The sequence below is a fragment of the Bactrocera dorsalis genome, chromosome 3, assembly GCF_023373825.1.
Source record: "Bactrocera dorsalis isolate Fly_Bdor chromosome 3, ASM2337382v1, whole genome shotgun sequence".
Taxonomy (NCBI): domain Eukaryota; kingdom Metazoa; phylum Arthropoda; class Insecta; order Diptera; family Tephritidae; genus Bactrocera; species Bactrocera dorsalis.
The window spans coordinates 87,543,097-87,568,074 of NC_064305.1; the positions used below are offsets into that span (position 1 = coordinate 87,543,097).

General features: G+C 37.0%; 3 protein-coding genes across 41 annotated transcripts in view; all 3 read right to left on the reverse strand.

Annotated features, from left to right (window-relative positions):
- Window positions 1–4,008: 4,008 nt before the first annotated feature.
- Window positions 4,009–4,502, reverse strand: LOC105229698 (sapecin). The gene has a single exon (XM_011210127.4). The coding sequence runs from the start codon at window positions 4,405–4,407 to the stop codon at window positions 4,126–4,128; it is 282 nt and encodes a 93-aa protein (XP_011208429.2). The 5' UTR covers window positions 4,408–4,502; the 3' UTR covers window positions 4,009–4,125.
- A 464-nt stretch (window positions 4,503–4,966) lies between these two features.
- Window positions 4,967–6,781, reverse strand: LOC105229699 (ataxin-10). Its single transcript, XM_011210128.4, has 3 exons — window positions 6,694–6,781; window positions 5,535–6,640; window positions 4,967–5,466 (listed from the first exon to the last, which is right to left on the reverse strand). The coding sequence occupies exons 1-3, from the start codon at window positions 6,708–6,710 to the stop codon at window positions 5,303–5,305; spliced, it is 1,287 nt and encodes a 428-aa protein (XP_011208430.2). The 5' UTR covers window positions 6,711–6,781; the 3' UTR covers window positions 4,967–5,302.
- A 1,037-nt stretch (window positions 6,782–7,818) lies between these two features.
- The window catches only part of LOC105229701 (sorbin and SH3 domain-containing protein 1), an 88,102-nt gene continuing 70,942 nt past the window's right edge, over window positions 7,819–24,978 (reverse strand). For 35 of the 39 annotated variants that reach the window (XM_049453697.1, XM_049453695.1, XM_049453694.1 and 32 more), the window contains 5 exons: window positions 9,927–10,266; window positions 9,742–9,856; window positions 9,121–9,327; window positions 8,773–9,005; window positions 7,819–8,705 (listed from right to left, as the gene is read on the reverse strand). In XM_049453697.1, coding sequence (XP_049309654.1) covers window positions 8,534–8,705; window positions 8,773–9,005; window positions 9,121–9,327; window positions 9,742–9,856; window positions 9,927–10,266 — 1,067 coding nt within the window. In that variant the 3' untranslated portion in view covers window positions 7,819–8,533. Of the gene's footprint in view, window positions 8,706–8,772; window positions 9,006–9,120; window positions 9,328–9,741; window positions 9,857–9,926; window positions 10,267–15,695; window positions 16,352–21,642; window positions 22,604–24,978 lie in introns of those variants that run through there. The other 4 variants (XM_049453700.1, XM_049453702.1, XM_049453701.1 and 1 more) reach the window with 4 other exon arrangements.

The window sequence follows — 24,978 nt, forward strand, 5'->3', positions numbered from 1 at the left end:
CGAAAAGTATGAGTGTCTTCATGTTGAATATTTGAGAAACTTTTTTGATTTTAAAACGTTTACTGAGCTGGTGTATAATGTTGCACTGTTAGAGTATATTGCACTCTGACATGAAATTCAGGTGTTGGTCTCCATTAAATATGCCTCGGCTCAGTTGTGCTGAAAAGGTGGTGATCACATGTATATGATTTTCCTAATAATAACAACTATGTGCATAACTTTGTCGAGCGGACTCAATCAGGTAATTTTGCAATAATTCATTGCGCTTTATTGAGTTGAGATCGTCATATGGGAACTTAAAAAATATTTTTCGGATACTGGGAAATCTACGCCAGCGCGATATTGAATTCGTCTCACTTTTTGTTAGTTACTCTTACGTATAAAGGAAAATAAGCACGAATCGCACATAAACTTAGCAACTGTACATACATATGTACATATGTATGTTGTAGGAAGTACTGCCATAAAGACTGCGATTTATTATACTTCCATAACATGTTGCAAGAGTTTAAAAAGTTATAACAAGATAGAAGATTGATAAGGCACTTTTTTTTGTTTTCGTAGGGTATGGGTTAAGTCATTAGTGTATGGTATGTGGATAAATCACTTCATGTTATGAGCGGAAGCGAAACTAATACAATTAAATTATTGTCCAAAAAATAATACAATTAAATTATTGTAAAAAATTAAAAAATACATTCTTAATATACATATCAGATTTGACCCGTACTGGTCCATGTCGCCAGACAAAGAGTTGGCGATCTCATATTCATTGACATATGGAGATAAAACTTCGTACAAAAAACGTCGTACCAACGTAAGGAAAAAATATTTATCGGATCAGTTTGCGTGCTCAGTTTATATGGACCGGAAATATTTGATGTTTAGTACATTGCATATTGGCTAGTCGAAAGAGTCTTTTCGTATTTCTAATCAAATTTCAACTTAATATAAAGCCACATATAAACGTTTAACCAAAAAAGTATAGTTTTTAATAATTTTATTTATATTTTTTTATTTGAAAATCGTTGTTTTAATATTAAAATACTTATATATGTATTCAAGCAAGCACACATGTCCCCCTCACTTGCGGCAAACGCAAACAGCACGGCTGTTGCAATATCCACCGCGGTTGCCACGAAGTAAGCAGTGAGCCGCACAAGCGCTGTGATTAACACCGGTCCCACTCAACAGATCACAAGTGGCGCGTTTTTGACGACTCAACTCCACCGCAGGCTCCTCCTTCCACACAGCCAATTCTGCGTCAACGGCTTCCAGAGCAGCTGCATCAGCAGGAGCTGCATTGATGCCTTGGAACAGGCAGAAAACGCAGAGGAAAGCAGCGAAAAGCACGATTGTCTTCATATTGACGGTTTTGAGTTTTAGTTGAATTGGTTTAACTGCAAGTAGTTACTGCTGCTGTAGGCACTAGAGATAGTTTGATGCTCAACTGAGCTGCTCAGCTCGGTTTTATACGCGATTTGAGCTCAGCTTGGTGTCATATTGCTGTTGCCGTATGCAGCTTGGCATCTCCACCCCAATGACAGGGGACTCACATAGTTGGTTTTGGTAGAATCTGCTGGCGGTTGATGGGATGTACATATGTTTATGCTTTATAGGTACGAGTATAAGTATGTTATTGATAAGTCGTGAATATTAAGTATTCTTGGGAAAATCCACGTCACTGCCTATATATGTATGTACATATATATGTATGTACATATGTATGTATGTAGCGACGTCGCATTGAAATCTTGAAAGTAATTGAATCGTTCTGATCTGATTATGTGCGAGCATGTCTGTCGTAAGACTTATTTGCTCGCACCTAAAGACATCGGCGGGCGTTTTGTGTCATTTTTTCTTTGTTCGTGAAAAGTTTAAATTAGCATTATCAATATTCTGTGTGTGCATAAGGTACTCTTGCTAAGGGGATGCACTTTTACGTACTTCAGTGGAAGTATGTACCTGAGTAGATAATTTCACGGCCCAATTTTTATATAATTTTACCTTTATTGATTTTTTTTTAATTTTTAGTTTTATTGATTAATTTCTGCATTGAAAGGCTATTTGTTTGTAGGTAAAATATATACTTTAATATAGACTTAGTATTACCTATGGGGTAAAAAAAATTAAGAAAAATTACCAAGGTGAGAACCGATATTGATAATTGATCGGTGATATATCTCAATTAATTTTATTGATGCTTCACTCAAACTTATAAGTGGTACGAAGATTATCATAAATATTTCTTATATAATATATTGTGTTAGGTGTAGACGTCTACTGATCTCATCCATTTTAGGTGATAAAGCACATTTCGTGAAGGTACCTTACCATATAAAAAAGTTTCCATAGTTTTCCATTTTGATCGAACAGTTTTTTTAAACTTTAACACACATGTGCAGCTTATCGTGTTTATATGTACGTCCCCGGGCCGCCCTGAAGATACCGAGAGGAATTGTCTCCTATCTTCTGCCCTCTCTTGGCCACTGATTACCATATAAATAGCTGGGTCAAAGTCAAACTTACCGACCCAAACGAGGTTAGTTCTCCGAAAGTACAGCCCTTGGCTGGATAATATCTGGGTCAATTCCGGTAACATAGAACCGGCTGTTGTGGGATTGTAACATAAACGGCTATCTCTCCGACCTTTCTCACTTCCTCGCTGCACGGAACCTAACACTCTCCCCCACCGAATACACAGCGACCGTATTCACTAACTGGATGAAGGAGTACCGACTTCATCTTAATATTGCAGTCGATGGCATTAAAATTCAGACTGTCAATAACCCTAAAATTTTGGATGTGACATTCGACAGCCTATGCTCCTTCACTAATCACACGACGAAGGTACAGAGCTGCAACCAAAATCTCAAATCGCTAGCCGGCAGCACTTGGGGAAAAGACAAAGCAACGTGGTTGCCAACATACCAGGTAATCGGCCGACCGGTCATTAACTACGCCCCACCAATATGGTCGCCTAGATGCAATTAAACGCAGCCGAGGAAGCTGCAGTCATGGCAGAACATTGCACTCCGGACTCCAACAGGATACCTTGATATCTCCCATCGAACACCTGCATAGTAAGGCCCATATGCTCCCAGTTAAGGAGTATAATGACAGTACTTGTCGGAAGTTAATTGCGTTGAGGAATTACCTCTTGATGCTCCTAGGAGGCGGTTCCGCTTCAAGCAGATGACTTCAGCGATGTTTTCTGCGAAAGCAGCCCAGCAAGAACTGTTCGATACGAGACATCAAGAGGCATCCTATCGTAGTTCGGACTGCCGTCTTCTGACAAGTCTGGAGCTTCCTTTTCTGCTTTTCACTGCATCCAGGCATATTAAGGTCAAGTCTGTACTCCTTCGTCCAGTTTGTGAATTTGGTCACTTTGGCTGTAGTGGAGGAGAGTGTTAAGTTCCGTGCAGCGAGGAAGCGAGAAAAGTCGGAGTGGTAGCCGTTTACCTTTCAACAAACGCGGTAGCAAACATCGCAAAGTCCAACTACCTTTTGACTTACCTCGTTTATCGTGTCTCTTGGAGGGCAGGGATGTAAGGTTGTGTTCCCAAGGACAGAGTCACCTTTCTTATCAAGAGTCTAAACGTTTTAGGTGTATATTATCATGTTAAAAACGTGGACCGTTAAAAGTTTGAAGTGGTGGCCATCTATTATAAAATTGGAGAATAAATTCAAGGCATCTCAGAACGAATACCCAGAATAAGAGCTATAACCCTTTGGATTTCGAATTTTACATTCCCAGCTTTATCCTTGATCGTACTTACTATATATCAGTTTTGAGTAATATCAGTATGTGGAGGGAGCATGATTATTATTTGTTTTTCATTTCACTTTATAAATATTTATGATCGATCGAACTAAGCGGATAAGCTTTAAAAGCTCTATTTCAAAAACTATTGCATAAATCGATAAAGGTGTAACCTACTTATAAAAAACTAGTTGTTCCCCTTAAAACCATCCCCTACCAACACCACATTATGTTTTCCAAGATAGTTATTTTTTAATCCTTTCGAAATTTTATTGAATTGGAAAAATACATTTTTGAAAAAAATATTCGTTAAATTTTTAAGCGAAATGCGGTGGTTTCTTTTATCACTGCTGTGAATCCCATTAGTTGCGGCAGACACAGACAGCGCTACCATTACAATAACCGCCACGGTTGCCACGGAGTATGCAGTGGGCTGCACAAGCGCTGTGATTAACACCGGTCCCGCTCAATAGATCACAAGTGGCGCGTTTTTGGCGACTCAACTCCACTGAAGGCTCTTCCTTTAGCACAGCTAATTGTGCGTCATCGGCCTCCAGAGCAGCTGCATCAGCGGGAGCTGCATTGGTGCCTTGGAGCAGGCAGAAAACGCAGAGGAAAGCAGCGAAAAGCACGATTGTCTTCATATTGACGGTTTTGAGTTTTAGTTGAATTGGTTTACTGCAAATAGTTACTGCTGTGGTAGGCGCTAGAGATAGTTTGATGTCAATTCAGTTGCTCAGCTCGGTTTTATACGCGATTTGAGCTCAGCTTGCTGAAGTCGCGTCCATATAATTTTGGGATCCCCAATTGATTGATAGGAAAACAGTCGGTCGTTTTGTAAGGCATCACGTAACTGTTAAATTTACTGATAATTTACCTATGTATTTTGCGGGGAATTACGTTCCAGAAAAATAGTTATACCTGTAAGACACTCTATCCTTCTTAAAAACACTTTTTCTATATGTGTGTGTGTTCCCTTGCACACACAGTAGTTGAATACTTTCTGCGATCAAAAGCACCTGTGAGTGTCTTATTCATTTTTACCGAATGCCAAACGCGGAAGTGTTGTGTCACGTTTTCATTGTCTGTGTTAAGTTCATAAATCTGTATTATCAATGCAGCGAAGCATATTTCAATGAAAGAATGTTCATACATAGATAACATACAATATTCACCCTAATTGAAAACCATTTTAATGATTTATTTATGTGTTTAGGAGTATTTTCTCTTTAGCAAAAACAATATTACTAATAATTTTGAATATTCATTTTTCTTTGTATATAAATCCTTATTAAAAGAAAAAACACTGTTAACTTCGTTTGGACCGAAGCTGTAATACTCTTCACAAATACAAAAATTTTCCGTGCAAAAACTTAATTTTGATCGTTTAATTTGTATGGCAGTTATATGCTATAGTTATATAGAAGATATCTCGTCCAATAAAAAAGTTTTCCATACAAGGATTGAATTTTGATCTGTTCAGGATATTATAACTTTAGACCGTAAAACGCATATCCAGTTTTTTACAAGTGAACAAATTCACCGACTCGGTTTAATGCGCAGAGCACCCATATCCAAGTTCAATTCGTCAATAATATCATTTTGTGCAGCGCCTTTATTCGTCATATTCGCTATCATTGCCTGAATCTCTGGACAGCCGTAACAAGCATTGCGAATTGCCAATATGCTCCACTCCTTCAGCACTAAAAAGATAACCAATACAATTAAAAACCAAAAAAAATTAAGAATATTAAAGAATTATAATACTAACGTGGATTTCGTGCATCCATATTGGTACATTCCAGCAAAGTGGGCAACAATTGTGTGTCTATGCAGTAGCCTTGATTAGCTGGATTTTTGTAAAGCAAATTCGCTATGCAACGCACCAATAAGGTTTTCAGCTCAAATGACAACTCTGTTTCGAAATCACGCGATATGTTCGATGTGAGCGCCACTTCTTCCAATTTATTCATGGGCGTAAAAATATTTTGGGACTCTTTACCCACTTGCGCCAGACAACGTAGCAGGCTACTCACATTCAAAAACAGTGACTGTTCGCTCACATATTTGTCTGCATAGAATTCACTTCCAGTCGCGCTGGCAATTACACGCAATAGCGCATAAGCTTCACGCGCGGGCATTGGATCAGAGGCAGGCAGCTGGGCGCTATCCGGTTTGCAGATTAATATACGATCAGATTTGATATTGAACTCTTTGGTTATGTATTTCAACAGGAATTGATGTATGTGACCATTTGGACTGTCTTGACGCAGATAATGCACTAAATATTCTAGAAAGGAAATGCGTTCTGCCGGCGTCAAGTGCGCATAATAGCGTACGGTATTGTGCCCACCATGTACAATGAAATGTTCAAAGAGAAAATGTAGAAATTCATAGCTATCCTCGCTGCGTTCATCCACAATTGCTTGCCATGTGCGAACTGCAGCACACAACGCCTGTTGTTCCATATTCGACACTGCAGAACCTTTCAACACATTGTATACTATCATAAGCAGTATATTAGTATGACGACCTAGTGGTGCCACCAATCCACACTCTACAATAGCAGCGCCATGACGTCGCCAAATGTTGCGTTGCGAATTTGGATTTTGCACAATTGCATTTGCGAGTAACTGCAGCGCCATAAGTTGTAGATTCTGTGGTGGTCTAGGCGTTATGCTGTTATCAAATAGTAGCTGATGCAACTGTTCATTGAAATGTTCATGTTCAGCAATTGTATTCTGATGTGCCGGATCTACGGCACAAAGATTTCGCAGCGCCTTCAATTGCTCTATATAATGTGGTGCATTTGTGTCATCCAATGGTGGTGACTGCAAGAATATTTCAATTCTTTTAAGGCTCTCCAGCGGTTCAGTGCTGGAAGATTTGTACGTTTTTATTAATATTTATGAAGAAAACAAAATACTCACTTTTTACTGCAGTTCATCGTTGTCTTTAATTTGTTTACGTTTTTAGCAAATACAGTTTGACAGCTGGTGGTTAAATGAACATGTGAGCTGCCACAGGGTGATTCGAATAATAAAGAAATGTGTTTGCACTGTGTTTTATTTTTTTAACATAAAATTTTATATATATAATTGAGTTAAAGTTCTTAATCTCATTATTAATAATAATTATTTGTTATTATTAATAATTATTTACTGATATAAAATTTAACATTTATTGTTGTTCCATTTTCAGTTAGTCATTATATCAAAATTGAATATTGAGCACGACAAGAGTAAATTATTGCACAATATTTAATTCTATTGTAGTGTTTGGCGTTCGCTTTTTTAAGTTTTTAAGTGAGTCAAGTCGTATAATAATAGTATTACATGAGTATATATAATTTAAAATAGCTTCCTTTAGATAGAGTTATTAGTCTAGGTAATGAGAAATTGGTTCCTGGTTTTAATTTTTTCCTTGTATGTTTAATTTCATCTAAACATAGTTGAGTGCTATAGAAATATACAGAGAGACAGAGAGAGACTTTTTTAAATCCTAATTGATTAATATTATTATTTTTTTTTTTGATTTAAGGTACACTTATCACGAACTAAATTCTCTGCACACTCTGTGCGAGTCTGACATAAATTTTATTAAATATTACGATTTCTCCAAAATTTTGTTAAAGTTTTATTAATAATGAAACAAATGATTTTTTTTGGTGTTTAATGCTTTTTATTATTTTTTGTTTTATTTTTTTTTTATTCTAATAACAACAAATACATTAATATGTATGCGAATTAAAACTAAATTGTGTCAACTACAAACCAGCAGGCAAATATTTATGTTTAATTAACGTTTTATTTTTTACAATTACAATGCAACGCGGCTACAGAATTATTAATATATATTTTTTTAATATAAGGCAACATGGATGGATGGTGGACACGAGAAAAGGCACATTCGGTTGGTGTTTTTTATGTATGTATGTAAAGGGTATATAAAAATAAAATTTGGTACAACACAAGTTTAGGTATGTCGGTTTGTTTTACTAAGCTGTGCAGTGACACTAATATCGGCTGAATATCTTTTTGAATATTAAATTTTATTTATTATTAATTTTTTTTTTCAAATTAAATATTTGTGATACAGTGAGATTTTTTTTTGTGATTTATTGCCCCTTTATTTAAGTTAATTTCGTACTGCTTGTGCAAATGTTTAATTAATCAATTAATAATGTTTTTTTTTTTTTGGAAATAGCTTTGACTAGTTTTATTAGTAAACCATTTGGTGGCTTGGAACGCGGCCGCACTTGTGCTGACTACACTTGTTGTTGTTGTTTTCACAAGCACCTCACTTTATGTTTTTTAGCAAATTAAATACAAATTATTATTTTCCAACGCTAACTTTGTGGTTAATAATATATAATACATATATGTATGTATGTATGTATGTATGTAATATATAGTTATATTCTTCAACATTAATATATGTAAATAAATATGTTTTTTTGTGTTTTTGTTTTAAGTTTAACCATTACACAAGTCTGCAAAATAAAATAATATATATGTATGTATGTATATAATAACAACAAAAATTAAATGTAATTTATATTAAGCGACTTTTACTATTGCAGCTGCTGGTATTTGTTTTTGTTTTTGTTACATTAATATTTAATTTCTTTGATTGCTTTTCATTAAATTTGTTCATTCAACTAAAGTGTTCATCTCTTTTTTATTTCTCTTTGTTTGTGATTGTGTGTGAGTGTGTTTAATAGAACGCATTGACCACAGTTCCACTGGCGGCATCCACGCACGGAGGCGCTCAGCGAACCCGTTCCACATAATTGCCGGGGAAGGTGCCGAAGCAGCCCGTACGCTGCGACGTACCCACGAACCAGCCGTCGTCGCATATCTCCAGCACGTGAACGATGTCGCCCTCCAGCAGCTCCATTTCGTCGGAGTTCTGCGGCCGGTACTTGTAGAGTGCGCGATAACTGCGACAATGTTTGGAGAAAAATTAGCGATATTTTAGTTAAATTTTGTTTTTTTGTTGCAACTTACACTAGAGGCTCTGAATGCGTGTCCACGTGCAGTGCATCAATTTTGTTGTTGTGATGTTTGGTTTCCTTGAGTATGCCATTGGGTGGCTGATGGCCATTTTTGGTTATTAAATTGAACTCGTTATTAATATTTGTGCGTAGTGTGTCGAGTGAGGGGCGTAAATTCGTGACGCTCGCCTGTTCGGTGATAACGGTGCGAGCGGCAATATCTTCGGCGCCAATATCAGTGAGTACCTGTTGGTTGATTAATATTTGAATAACGGTAATATTTATTTTTTAAATTAAACTCCGTTAATAAATATTTGAATAACGGTAATATTTATTTTTTAATTATGCTCGAGTAACTCACCTCAACATATGACACTGGGAAGATGCCCTTTCTATTGGCTATTTTGCCCTCAAACCAATTGTCATCCACACGTCGTGTGAGTGTGACCAGTTCGCCTTTGTTCAGCGACAATTCGATGCCGGATTGCGCTTGGAAGTTATATTTGGCACGCGCCTGTCCCTCTGATGGTTTCTTTGGTTGTTGACGAGCAGTTTCTTTGTTGACGACCTATGAGAAATAATATTAATCCAGATTATTGAATTTTTTTCGCCAAAATGTTAATTTTTTGAGGTTAGGGCCAAATTTAAGCAGTTCTGGCTGCAGTTTCATTAATATTCTCAAATGAGACTGTCTTCTGAGAGATATCATTGGAAAACTTAGTTAAAATTTTCTAAAATTAAAAAAAAAAAATTATAAAATTATTTGAAAGCACGATTTTAATAGGGTTGCCACCTATTTTTAAAATAGAAATCGTACAGTTTTCTACTTTCAAAATTTTTTTAGAAAAATTTCTTTAAATCTATTTTTAAAATAAAATCCTCCTAGGGTAGAACTTTTAACATTTTTTTTCAAAAATTCTTTAAATTACTTAAACGCCTTTTCTTCACTTACTATTATTTTCCAAAAATTGGCAACACTCACCTCCACATAGCTCACGGGCAGCAGACCAATCATGGCATTAAATTCGCCTTCGTACCAATTGCGATCAATCTGGCGTCGTATGTAAATGATGTCGCCCTTCTTGAATGTGAGCTCTCTGCCAAAAAAGAATAGAAAACAGATAATTTTCAGTTTAACAAAGTTTGTAGTAAGTATCTCCAATTTACCTTGGATTTTGTCCTTGGAAGTTGTATAGCGCACGCGCTGCCGTTCGTGTTGTTATCGCATTCGGCGATTTGGGCGCCAAGTCCGATTGGAAGTCATCATAACGATTTAACGGTATTGGTGATTTTTGTGTGGGTGTAAAGTTATCGGTGTGACGACGTGCATTCATATCCTGCAACTCCTGTAAGTACTTGCGACGCCGTTCCTCCTGATAAAGCTTTTGCATTTGTTCGGCTTGCCGTTGTGCTAAATCCTCGTCCGACATGGCCTGTTTGTATTCATGACGTATTGGGGTCTTGAAATGGATATTTACATCCGATTCAAGATAACGATTTGGAGATTCTATGGAGGAGAAATAAAGGCAGCGGAAAGGTTATTAACGGCTGGTTTTTGCTTTAGCAATAAAGTGCATGAGTATTTGGAGATTATATTCAAATTGGGAGCATTTTATGAAATAGTTTTAATTTTATTTCACAAATTTGAGCGAAAAATACGCTTTTTCAAAAATAGTAGCAGTGGCTAAATATCTGATGACCTCTGGATCAAATGCAATGATGTTTCCATGAGTCTAGAGTTGGCTGAGGAGAAAACAAAAGTCTTGTTCCAGAAAAATTGAAGAAAAGATATCGGATATCGCTCACCCCGAGAGAGTGTGAGATTCGCGCAAATATATATCTTATCAGAGACGTCTAACGCAGTAAAAAGAGAGGAAAGTATCAAAAACATCGTAATGTGGCAGCAATGGTGTCAAACTTCATGCAAAGGACGGTGGACCCACAGACTGATTTCGGACATATATTCGTGGTTAGATAAACAATAGGGGACCTGGATTTCCACCTTACCCAAATGCTTAGTGGGCAAGGGTGCTTAAGAAGCTATCTGTACAAATTTAGTCCATATTGTCCGACATGAATGCTGAAAACCACACTTGGAGGTAATCTCACGGTGGAAAGTTTTACTGTACTTACATATATGAGAGTCCTCTGTAAAATGGAAAGCTGTCAGCGGAGCGGCAATTTTAAATTATGGCAAGATTGAGACATTTAGAACAGAGTCAGTCCGCACTCCGGTTTTCGATGCTTACTCCTACTATAAAGAAAACCCTGTCATCCAAACCATATCCTGAACAACGTGTATTAAGTTTGCCTTATTATGTCCTTGTATGGAAAACTTTTTCCAATGACAATGTATCTTAATGAAATTTGGCACAGATCTTTCTCCGAAGAAGGCCTACAAACTCCAAACGAATTGTTCAGATTGGAACACTATAGCATATAGCTGTCATACAAACTGACCGATCAAAATCAATAAGCCATAAAGGACTTGTCAATCGCATTATAGTTTCTTTGAAATCAATGTCAATGATTAATGTTATGATATGTAAATCGATTGACTTTTATCTGCTTAGCGAATCGTCGGTTCAATGCTCATGAATTATTGCACAATCGTTTTGATAAACAACTTGTATATTTTATATCACAAACATTACAATGACATTACTAAGTATTTTTATTGTTGTTGTTTTATAGTATACGTAATACAAAATTCCACGAATAATTTATGAGTAGCTAGCTATTCATTAATTAACATTTTTATTGCCGCGCGGGGGACATTTCACTGGCATATTGACACGAAATCAACATATAAATGCCTCTGTGTTTATTCAAATAAAATTCTTCAATACAAGTAGAATAGGACTAGTTCAAAACTAGTGCCAGATTAATACAATCGGGAGATAGTAATATTTTCGAATTATTAATGATTTCCAGTGTAACTTTTCAATTAATGCCTTCGAAGTGGTGGGGATTACCGGCTCTGTAGGGCTTCAAATTTGTGTGTTAGTGCTTCTATCTTCTATCTTGCTCCTCTGAGAGTTAGTAAATTTTATTGTCGATTAATTTTTCAAATTGAAATTAACTTCTTGCGCATTGCACCAAATCTGAAATAGTCACGAAATCTGTGTTGCAGTACCAGCTTTATCTGTACGAGTACTATATGTCATCCATTTGCGCTGTTTGTATTTGTCCACATTTAATTAGATTTATGTTTAATTGCGCTAAAAACACAATTAGAAAATGTATAGCAATTGTCACGCGCCGCAAGCCAAACAGCGAACAATGCAACGCAAGTCTCAATGAATGGATAAATGAATGATGACGCTCTCTCTGCGACAGGTGCGAGCGCTAACCGTTTTTGTTGTGTTTTGTACTTGCTACTTATTTGGTCTAGTGAAATTCGAAACCATTGAAAGTGCAGCTTGTTTTTAAGCTTGGAAAAAGAGGCTTTCAATAGCATACACATACATATGTTATTACGGTATATATGTATATACGATGCATGTCTACATACCGCCATCAGCGCACGCGTCAAAAAAAAAAAATAAAATGAAAATATTTCTATATAATTAGCTACGAAAACCCAGCCTTAACAATGCGCCTAGAGAAAATAGACTGTCACTGATTGCTGTCATACAAATCATTGATCGTTCAATGGAAACTTGAACGACGCACGTTGATCTCCTCAATGTTTTTCAATTGTTTGTAGATACACTTTTGCCTTGACATAAAGAACTTAGTGATGGCCGACAAAGAAAAGCTGAAACGCGGGAAGCTACTGCGGCGCAGCGCTTAACGCACACACATACACACGCGAGTTTATATTTATTAAAAAAATTATGTACATAAAGTATTTGCGTCGCCGCAAATTTATTGAATGAAGCAATTGTCGACTAACAGCAAATAATAATTGTCAAATAACAATTAGTAGGTCGCCGCCGCAATGCGCGTGCTCGCTAGCGTGTTGTCGAAAGAGTAAGGCGGCAAGTGGATCGACGCAGCACTAGTTACTAGTAGGTAAGGGCCGTCGTATCTGCTGTAAGACCTTCATTGGGTGGTTCGAATGAACTCAATTCAAATGGGCGCAATATGATTACAAGCATGTGTGTGTGTGTGTGCATCAAAGCGGCGAGTGAACGTGCGTTTGGGTGGCTGGTGGCTGACACGACTGACGTCTCAAGCTGACTGCCTCGCCTTCAGTTACAAAAGTAAGGTAAACAAACAGCTAGATAAACGCAAATAAAGCAAGAAAACAAAAAGTATGTTTGTGTGTGGCAATTTGTTATTGAATATGAAAAACAACACATTTTTTATCTAATTTCCTGACTTTATCTGCAGATAAGCTTTTTTAAAGAAATTTCATTTGTACGGCTGGCGTGGCATTTTCCGCATGAGCAGCTGGAAATTGTTTAATTATTTTGATTGCCGTATGCATAACTTGCTTGGCTTGCTGTGATTGACGGTAAAAAGTAATAATTGCATGCACAGTTAGTAATTGCATGCATAAATACACACATACATAAATATGTATATGTATATGTACACATTTTCGAAGCGTAAATAATAATGAAAGATCGTATGGGGAAATAATGCAAATTAAAGCAGGAAATATGTTAAAGTGGGGATTTCGTTGTGTAATATTTTTTAGTCTGTTTTCTTGTAAGCGAGCAGAAAAAACAGTGCTAAAATACATCCGAAGTAACTACTTAGACACGATTATTTCTTCGAGTTCACAGAATTATTCAAAAAAAAAAAGGAAAACAGATTAATTTCGGCTGCTCAAAAAAATAAATATAATCAGCAAGTAAGAAATCTTCATCTTGAACAATATATTCAAAGATTATAGCTGCCTTGAAAATAATCTAGGCCAAATTTCGTGAAGCTATCTTGTCAAATAAAATAAGTTTATATTCAAGGACCTTGATTTTAATTGGTCAGTTTGTAGGACAGCTAAACCTATAGTATTCCGATCTGAAGAATTTGTTTGAAAATTGTTTCGTTGTTTTAGTTAATACTCTATGAAAAATTTCGTGAAGATATTGGAAGTCGAAAAAGTCTTTTCGTATTTTGTCAATAGATGTCGTTGCAGTCGTATATCTCCAGTGCTACCAATCACATTGTGTCATACCATATAGTGTTGGAAACATGAGATTTTAAGCTTCATCTGCGATTATTTGCTGAAACGTAATGAAATCGAACCATTTCTGATGCGAATGGTAACAGGGGATGAAAAGTGCATCAAATACGACAATAATATGCGAGAAAGATCATGATCCAAGCGAGGTGAAGCTCAACAAATGGTCGCAAAGCCAGTCTTGACGCCTCAAAAGGTTATGCTGAGTGTTTAAGGGGATTGGAAAGGAATCGCCCACCATGAGCTGCTGCAGCCTGGACGAACGATTGATTCTACATTCTTCGTTTCCATCAGGACTATGCTAGACCACACACATCTTTGATGACTCAGCAAAAATTGTCAGAGTTTGGCAGGGAAGTTTTGATGCATCCACCATATAGTCCTGACTTGGCACCATCGGATTACCATTTGTTTCGGTCAATGCAGAAATCTCTTTATGGAGTAAAGTTGGCTTCAAGAGAAGCCTGTAAAAATTATCAGAAAAGTTTTACACTGATGAAATAATGTCTCTAGCGCAAAAATGTCTAAAAGTGATCGACCAAAATGGTACATATACTTGCTACAGAGGTCCAATATCACAGTTTCCGACAAATGAGCAGGTTCTTGAAGAAAACGTATGTGTGAAATATTTCAGGTCAAAATATCAAAAATTGAGGCAAGATAAATTGAGTTCTGTTAAAACAGTAGGACTGTCACTGTTTCACAAGCAAATGTCAATAGTAATTAAGAAAGATACGAAAGTCTCCGATATATTCATATATAGCATCAGGAAAGAATATACTATGTAACGTTACAGGTTACTGTACCATGCCGATGGCAATCGGATCTAAATAACTATAATAGTTTTATATGTTAACTCGGCAACATTCCTCAAAACTATACATCAATATTATTAATTCTGTTGTTAGAAAGAAAATAAAAAGGTGGAAAACGAAATAATTTTATGATTCGAGAGACTATTGCGGATCTTACAGTGAATGATATAAGATCTGTCAACATTATATGGTATGTTGAATCACTTTCACTAAAACAAAATCTTAGCTGCAAACACAAGACACCCGAAATCGCTTAGAACAAAGGTATATAGAATCAAATCTCGAGAAGTAGAAAACCAACGCTTTTGAGATAAAAACGCTAATTTTATACACTCATACGTTCAATCTAAAGTTCTTCCGCATATGCAATAGAGAAAGAGAAAAGTAAGCGAGTAATAGCAGAAAATTGAGGAAAAGAAAAAATAAATTGGCTAAATGGAGCCAATCAAATGTAGAACAAACCAATTTCGTTTGACCCAGAAAGAGATTCGCTTTAACAGCATCAACTATTGCCTCGCCTCCCTCCAGAAAAGCACTACACTAAAGTGTTAAATAAAAAACATAAACACTAGAATAATAATAGACAAAACTTGCCAAAAACTGAAAAATAATTACAGACCAAAAGACAAAAGCAACAAAAATAAAAAACAACAAATTGCTACATTGATGCGGTAAATTGATTGCGCGCCAGTCGAACCAGCTTGTCACTTAGCGCTTGTCTGCGGTCTGTGCGCGCCGCAGCGGCAGCGCCAGCTGTCGGACGAGCTTTGTCTTGTGACGCCGGTTATTTTTGCGGCGCGTTTAATTTACACTTTCACTACTGCGCAAGCGGGCAACAACTTTTCCACAACACTTTTCCCACAACTTTTTTATTTTGTGCTTAACTTTTTCGTATCGTTTTGTTGCTGCTTTTTCATAGTGACTTTAACAAAAGCGCTGCTTGGCGGGTTAACTACCTAAGCATGTATAAAATTGCACATAAAATACCTCGCAAAACGTTGCACTGTCTAGCGCCCGGCATTTGACGGTGTGCGGTGGTGCGCGGCGCGGCGATCAACGACGTCGTCAGATAAGACAACTTGTAGACACTAAACTGTAAACTGAACTGAATTGAACTTTATGGCCGCATGTAAAATTAAGTGTTTTCCACTTTTTTCAACCTCTATTCAACGAACAATACAATCAGCGCGGCGTGTGGTGATTGCGGTCCGGCAAGCTGAGACGCGCGCTGTCTACGGGCAGGCGGCGCGCTTCGAATTACGCGCGTATCAATTGTTTGCTAATTAGAACAGTTCACAAATAACAACAACAATAATGCTAAACATGCAGTTCGTTGCCACAGTCGCTAATGTTATCTTTGCGTGCGGCGGCACGCCGCTGTCGCTCGTCTGTGCTAACACTTACTCGAATATAATTCTTTTTTATATCCAGTGAACGTGCTTAAAGCGCTTGATTCGTTGAAGTCGTTTTGTTCTTTCAATTTGGTTTTCTATTTGGCTCAGCTGCTGCGCCTTCGCGAAAGTCTACTTGAACCCACTTGAAATGAAAAATTCGACACAATTCAACCGTTAACCGTTAGCGTGTGCACATTACTGGCGGGCGCGCATCGTTCAACTGTTTGTGGCGCCGTTCGATTGGGGCACTCAGCCAGTTGCTCCATTGCCGGCTGCGCTACTCCCAGTTAGCGCGACCGTGCATGCTTCTGGCGCAGATTTCGCGATGAGTCTCAGTCGCCAAGTACTCGGTTGTGCTCACGTACTTTCATTTAGATTTGCAACGGTCTTTTATTAGAGTGACTGGTTTGTATGCACTGTGGCACATTTAGAACATTTGTGGGGGAAATTTTAACTCTGGAACTTATAATGGAGTGATTGTGGGAGTTAATATTTTCGAAGAACGATAATAATTGACCGTTTCGAAAAAAAGTCCGAAAATAATTTAGTTCTTCTAGTCAAGAAGATAGCAGAGGATCTCAACACTCATTATGGATGGGCTTAACTCATTTTGGTTAATGTTTAATGACGTCGAGTAGAGGTCGCAAAATAGGTGATTAACAACGTGAGTTATGAAGATTACGTCGAAACTTCTCCAACAATATAGGGAATGATCTTCCAAAAATGAGGCGAAACCGAAGAAAACTGCGCTGAAGGCACTTAACAATTGCCTTATAACAAATGTATTGAAAATTGAAATAATGGCTGGCTAGTATTGGCTCAAGAGCTTATTTTGAATACTTGTAGTAAAATACCTGTCTTCAGTCCGGGTCAATTTTGATCATCTCTTATGTATTAAATAAAGAATTTAAGTTCCCACGCTGAACTTAAAAATAATTTCTCCTGTTAATTTCTAACTAATGTTGTTTTATATCGCCGTTAAAGATACCTCTAGAGAGCTTCCTTGCAATTATTAATATTTCAAATTTAAAATATTTAAATTGTTGTTTTTTCGATTCCATTCATCTTGTGTCACTGTAATCATATGCTTTTTGACTTACTGACTTATGGAGCGCGCGCGAAATTGCTCGTTACTCTCATTTGACGCACTACCGTAACGACAGACTCTCCATTCATTCGGTTTTTTCATATTAATACTTGCACTGTGATTACGATTTTCATATGTGCCACGAGGGTAATTCGTAGTTAATTCACTTGTAGTTGTAATTAATATCTCAACAATGCGGTTAGATTGTTCACTCTTATACTCAGCGTTCGACGCTTCTCCGCAAATACCGAGTAACAATTTGTTTTGTTGATTTACAACAACTCTACGTGATAACTATTTTTGTTGTCATCTTGTGGTGTTTTAAAGTAGCGATATGTTTACCTTTTTGCCGTTTGTTTATTTTTCTTGAGAGGTCTGAGTAAGATAGTTCCATTTCTAGTATGTCTACTTCGTTTTTTCGCTATTCTTGTTAGGGCTCATTTTAGTATGTATTATATTATGTTAAGTTTAGGTATGTCCGTAAAAACTAAGTTTTGTGTGTAGTCAGTTTCCCCATCTATACGAGTATTTTGTATATGGAAGCTTTTAGATTGTGAAGGGTATTCTAGCTTGATGCAACCGAAGTTAACTTTTTTGCTTCTCTTTTGTTAAATCAGTCAAATTAGTGTGTTCAATTAAATGCTTAATTAAATTAGGGTTTTGCGTGAGTGTGGGAAAAGAGAAAGGAGAGTTATGTAGTGGATAAAGTTCAACCTCAACTTATTTTTTATTTGTTACAACATAATTGTAAGAGGTAATAAAATCACGTCAGAGAAGTAGTTTATGTGGCACCCGTAATTATAATTATAGAAGTAGTTTAAATTATAAAAAAATGTGTGAAAGGTTGCCAACTGCTTGAAATTATCAGCAAAGAGGCTAAAAAAAGTTTACATCAGAAAATTTCTTTCGAAAGGGTTACCAACTATTTAAAAAATTTTAATTGTATTTATCAAAGAAGTTGTATAGTTTTGAAGCTTAAAAAATTATGCAAAAGGGTTGCCACCTGTTTAAATAAAATTGGTAACAAAATAAATTTATTTTTAATTTAATTTACTAAAAGAGTTCGCATAGTTTCCAAGTTGAAAAAATTCTGGAAAAGTGTTGCCACTTCTTTACAATTTAATAATATGTTTAACGTATAAAAATATTATTTTTTATTCAATTTATCAAAGGAGTTTGCAAGTTTAAAAAATAAAAATTATGAAAAAGGGTTGCCACTTTTTTAAATTTTATGATTAATTAAATTAATATAATTAACTGAATAACAATCTGTAGGTATTAAACTGATTTAAAGTAAGAAACTAAAAGGTGTAAAAAAGTTTTGAGGTTGCCACCTGTTCAAAATAAAATTGCTTACATCATAGAATTATTTTTAATTTAATTTATCAAAAGAGTTCGCTTAGTTTTAAAGTAAAAAAAATTCTGCAAAAGGGTTGGCAGCTGCTTGAATTTTATGCTTATTTAAATTACTAAAATTAATGAAATAATACTATTTTGGTAATAAACGATTTTAAGGTAAGAAACTAAAAGTTGTACAAAAATTTTGTGGTTACCACCTTTTTCAAATACAATTGGTAATATAAATAAAACATAAAAAGAAGTGTCTAAGGAGTTTAGAAAGGTTTGAAGTTTAAGAAAATTTGGAAAAACGTTGCCACCTGTTTTAATTTTATGTTCCATTACAATAATGTAATTATTGAATTAATACTATGTGGTTAAAAAACTGAAAAGGTTTATAAAACTAAAAGCTGTAAATAATTTTTGATGTTGCCACCTGTTTATAACGTAGTAAAATATTTAAAGCTAAATTTTGCCAAAAATTGGGTAAGGTTTGCCGCCTAGTGCAATTTTTGTTTAATTAAATTATTGTAAATATTTTCTGTAGACCATATTTTTGAAAAGAGTTGCACTTGTTTGAAAAATTTACATTTAAATGTTTGTCAAATAAGCTCAGTATTCTCTTAATTGCCTTTTGTTACGCTTCAGTTGCAGCTAATTATATAGTTATAAAATTACCTATATACATACATATGTATATACCCATAAATATGTAGAATATATGTTTTTGTACTTGCAAACCTTATTCTACACAGTCCACTTCACTTCTGAGGGTCACTTTTATTTTATATACACACATATGCATATGTATTATATATTATATGTACATACGTGTGTTTTTTGCAGTCTCCCGCATTCAGTGCATTGTGACTCGTGTCATTTATTAGAACAACTTTTTCTAAGGAAATAACCTTCTATTCTTCCGTTTTTTGGCGGTTAAATTCTAGCCTTTGACTGAAGCAGTTCGCCACATGGCATTTATGCCAAGGCTTTGCGGTGTAAATTACTTTAAATTGCATTTAATAGCTAAAATTATTATTTCTCTAAGGCATAGGCATATTCGGAAGGATTTCAATTTCATATGCGCCAAATATAATTATATGCAAATTTCTGAAAATTGCCCTATTTTAGAGAAATGGCTTCGTAGTTTGAAGAAATAAAATATGTATAGATGTATGCTGTACACAATGACCTTAAAAGCAATTCTCTAAACTCGAGTCACAATTTATTTAAAGCTATGTGGTTTTCCGTTACAGTAGTGGAAATTAGTTCATAATGGACTGTGAAAAGAAGCTAATGAAGTGTGCAGATTTTTTTAGTCTGAAAAAGTATTTCTCCATTTTACCATTATTCGACGAAGACTTTCTGAAAATTAGTTCTCTATAGTATGTAATGACATTCTCAAAATTGCAATTAAATTATTGCACAAAAAATTATGCAGCTGTAATACCGCACAAAAAATTTTGTTCGATACATTTTAAGTTCTAGAAAAATATAATAAAAAAATATAATTAAAAAAGTGTAGATATGGTGCTTGAAAATCTTTAGGCAAGTGTTAGAGACATGGCAAGAGAGCTCAACATCTCTCGCGAGTCCGTTCGAATGATTTTGGTGGATATTTGGGTATGCGTTCTTGCTCGACTCGTCTCGATAAAGCTGATTTTTTTTCAAAAAGAGTATCGTAAATGGTCTCTTTGGACGAGTTTGATCGTGCGAATTCCGATCCCACGATGAACAGTATTATGACTGCCGATAAAAAAAGGGTTTATGAGTTTGACATGCAAACAAGTCAACATGCATCGGAAAAGCTGAAATCAACTAGACCACACAAAGCCGCATAATTGCATCATAAATTTGTTTCGGAGAGACAGAGTTCTATTTGGCCGTATTGAAGCATTTGCATGGAAACATCGGTCGAAAACGGCTGGAATTGTGGAAGAACAATTCATGGATTTTACACGATGATAAAGCACCATCGCATCGAGCCACAATTGTGACCGAATTTAAAGCCAAAAATGCAATGAATACCCTTGATCAACCACCGTATTCACCAGATTTGGCTCCGTCTGATTTTTCCTTGTTCTTCAACTGAAATTACAGATAGAGAGGCGGAAGTGTGTAGGTTTGCAAAATTTTCTGGATTTGAATCTGACCTAGTCTAATCTTAACAGTTTTTTGGACTATTTCCAAAATCATTAATTGAATCAATTCAAAGAGTAGTGATCCTACTACAGTAGGGCATACAAAGTGGTCAAAGATCCATCATCATATACTATAATTCCCATCCCCATTAATATAATATGAGCAAGGTTTATTAAGTTACTTAGGATTTGTTATACTCTGAATAGAGAATAATTAATTTGCGACGAAGTTTGTGGCATCTATATAGAAGGAGTTTTCGGAGACGCTGTAATTTCTATACATACATAAATGAGTTTGAGTAACGAGCTAAGTCAGTTTAGCTACGCTCGTCTGTTTGTTCGTCTATATATACGCGCACTAGTCTCTCAGAGTTTGAGATATCGATATGAAATTTTGCACACGTCCTCTTCTTACCAAGAAGCTATTTTATTTGCCCGAACTGCCGATATAGGACTACTGTAGTATTTCCATAGCTACCATAGAAAATAATTGATCTGGTTCATGCAAGAAAAATATTTTTATTTGACAACATATCTTTTTGAATTGGACATTTACTATTGGCTAAGACAACGTTAGACTCTATATAGCTTTTCACATTGGACCCTTACAAAACTTAGCTATCATTCAAACATACCGCCCAAAAACACTTCCTAGCTTCGGCGCATCCAAAGTTAATATTATTTTTTGTTAACTAATTTTAAACGACACTTTCTTTTACTTTAGTTTGCCCACTACTTTTTTGTAACTATTAATAAACTTCCATGTACGAGTATATATAGAAGGTCTAAAACCTTTTGGCCTACATTTTCAGCAAAGTAAATCTATTTTAGTCACTGCTGTAGCTATAAATTTGAGCCCGCCTTAGCTGCATTGACATACTTTTCACTTGAAAATATGCCACTATGCAAATTTCTCTTCTACCACATACATATGTTCACACATATAAATGCAAATAGGACATTAGGATACTAACTCGACTTGCGGCGCCTGTTGAACACCAACGGCACCACCGCCTCAATGGCGCGCTGGTTGGCGAGGAAGTCCTGTTTGCGCTCCGGCAACGGCGTATAAGGCAGCCCCTTGGCATTGGTGCGTATACGCACGTTCTGCTCGCGATCATAGTAATAACCTTTACTAGCGGCAAACGTGCGCGCTGCCTCATACTCATTGTCCACTGGCACGCCGACTGTCTCGCGACTCACCCACAGTATTTTACCGCAATTGGCAATATTGCAGGAGTCGCTGGAGCGTTGGCGCGACCAGCGGTGTGTTGCAAGCGTTGCGCTGCCATCAGTTGTTGCATTGTTGCTGGCGCCGACAGGTGTCTCAACGCGTTGAAATGCGGGCGCCATACCGGCTAACGCACGCGGCGCAGCAGTCAGCGGCTCTTGCAATGCACGTAAATCATGACAACTCTGATGCAAACGACTCGGCGTTGTTGAGGTTGGTATGGCGGGTGTGTTGTTGCTGCTGGTGGTGAAGTGGTTGGTCAAGTTGGTGGCGCGACCATAATGTTGCGGTTGTTCCGCATTCAAATGGTATCTGCGGTTTGTGGCCACCGTGCTGGGCGGCAAGGGGAAACCATTTTGCGTCGCTTGATAGGAAAATTTACCGATGCGCGTGTACTGCGTTAGCGGACGCGTAGTTTCGTTATGGCACTGCATGTGAGTTGGCGGACTGACGCACGCACTAATCCACTTCAATTCACTCACAATTCACTATTCACTTTCATTTTCGATTTTATTATTAGCTCACTATTTGCTGCTCACTTATTATCTACACACTCTATTTATAAGAAAATCGATTTGTTTTTCTTTCGCCGATTGGACACAGTGGTGCACGCGGAGCACGCGTCTAATTTCTGATAGACTTGCGGAAAAAGCGGCGGCTCAACGCCGACTGACCAACTTGTCTGCCTTGGTGGTGCAACGTGAGTGTCCAATGCGCCAGCTAAGCCTGTTTACTACTAGCCTCTTGGTCTGGTGGTCTGTTGCCGCTGGCTGGCTAACTTGATTGCCTTGTGGAAGGGCGCTCGATACTAACATTGAGCGCTGCATGATTGCTCTGCCCATTGTTGTTGTTGTAGTTGTTGTTTTGTTATGACTGTTGTTAGCGCTGGCCATGGCAACGCTTTGCACGTTTATATGAGCGCAACCCTCCGAAAACCACCACCGCCATCACTCTAATTACCAACGCCACCACACTGGCTTTGACGTTGCGAGGTTTTCTGCCACCAACTACGTACTAACTTGGCTAACTAACTAATAGTCTGCGTACTGCAGCGCACCACCGGCCAAGCTAAGGAGGTCACAAAGCACTATTGGTAGTATTGATTTTAAGTCTTGAGCAACAACAACCACACCAACGAACAGGTGTAACGGTGCGCAAGTGGAAAAAATAACATGAGAATGTTAAGAAAACTAAACGAAATGAAGGAAATGAGACTTTTGACGGTGCTGCACCTAGCAATGCGCTAACCTTCTCAGCCTGTACTTGCTAAGTAGTGCGCAGTTGTGGACCGGCGACGGAAACGGCTTTTAGCGTTAAGCGTCTTCGATTTGTTGTTTGTTTTGCTTGAGCTTCGCACTTGCCTTCGCCTTCGTGTGCGCGAATTATCTTTTTTGCGGTCAAAAGGAAATATTCCTTTTATTATTAGTTTTTGGTTTCATTTTCTTTTCACTTTGCTTTTCATAATCTTAATGACGACAGTGTGTTTCTTAAAGGTTACGCGCACTTCGTTGGGTGTGTCAATGGCCTATTGAGCTTGTAGTTTGTCTGCGGTAGAAAGAGCAGCGGACTTTGTAAGTGCCGTGTACGCGTAAGAAATGTAAACAAATGATTATTTGTTGTTATTATTTTTTTTTTGTAACGAAGAACTGCAATGGGAGGCGAAAGAGAATTAAAGCAAATGTTGTTTCTAATTTTATATTGGAATGGTGTTTGAAAAGCTTATCAGCAACTTTTGGAATCTTTTATGGTTATTGTGTCTGGTTGTATTTCCACCATGCACTAAATATTAGAAAGGACAAGTGAAAGGAAGATCAACACATACCACCTCTTCATCGATTTTGAAGCCGTATTTGACAGCAAGAAAGGAACTGTCTCTATGCTGCTATGTCTGAACTTGGTATCCCCGGAAAGCTAGTACGGCTTTGTAAGCTGACGATTAGCAACATAAATTGCTCCGTCAGGATCCGGAAGGACCTCTCCGAGCCGATCGATACCAAAAGAGAAATTAGGGGACTACCTATCGTGTGGCTTCTTCAATCTATTGCTGGAGAAAATAATACGAGCTGTAGAGCTAAATAAAGAAGGTACAATCTTCTATAAGAGTGTACAGCTATTGGCGAATGCCGATAATATTGATATAAATGGGCTCAACAACCGCGCTGTTAGTTCTGTTTTTTCCAGACTGGATGAGGAAGCGAAACGTATGGGTCTGGCAGTGTACGAAGACAAGACGAAATATCTCCTGTCTTCAAACGAACAGTCGTCGCACTCGCGACTTGACTCCCACGTCATTGTTGACTTCAAGATAGTGTGATATCACACCGTTACTTTTTCCTGTAGTGATATGTAAAGTCTAAAGTCTATTCGGACAATTCATCTTCGATTCAGGCCTTGGAACAAAGCACCACCGTGTCATTCACTAGTTATCAGTCGAATTGTTCGAACGAGTCATCGAAAATTGGGCTCAACGGATAGACCATCTGCGAAAAGATAATCTTCAAAAAATAAATTCCAAGGAATGTTCTTTCGAATGATAATAAACATTCCCCACTGAATTTGAAGTTTCTGTGTTTTTTTTAAGTAGGGAACCTTGAAAGTATACATTAAAATTTCTTCAACTGTTGCGATGTACTTGTCGACTAATATGAGAAAAGTTTTCGTTGACTTATGTCTTCGGCGTGGCACTCTACTCTTAGGTAACCTCTAAAACGGTCTCGCACCTTAAAAGCGCTTAAGATATTGGCATTCTTCACAAAATTTAGACTTACATCTATAGCAAAATCTTACATACATGCTTACAGACTACGGTGAGAGGGATAGAAATGATCAGCAGCTTTACAAGTATATGATATTCTTCTCTGGAATGAATAATCATTCGAACAAGACCTTGGGGTGACATTAATTTTTGATTTGTAGCATTAAATCCGCATATCCTTTCTACTTCTATATAATTCATCTAAATTTTTACCACCATCTATTCTCTTTGAAGTGTCGATTACAGTTCTATTTTAAACGACAATCTAGTCTAAGGGTAGGCTGTCAGGTTTTTAAAGAAATTTTGTACTTGAACCGTTCGATT

What these genes read in the sequence shown, in the direction of transcription:
- LOC105229698 (XM_011210127.4), bottom strand. Translation starts at nt 4,407, where the DNA reads ATGAAGACAATCGTGCTTTTCGCTGCTTTCCTCTGCGTTTTCTGCCTG.
- LOC105229699 (XM_011210128.4), bottom strand. An exon ending in TATGGATGCACGAAATCCAC is followed by an intron (nt 5,467 to 5,534) that starts GTTAGTATTATA and finishes TTATCTTTTTAG; the next exon opens with TGCTGAAGGAGTGGAGCATA.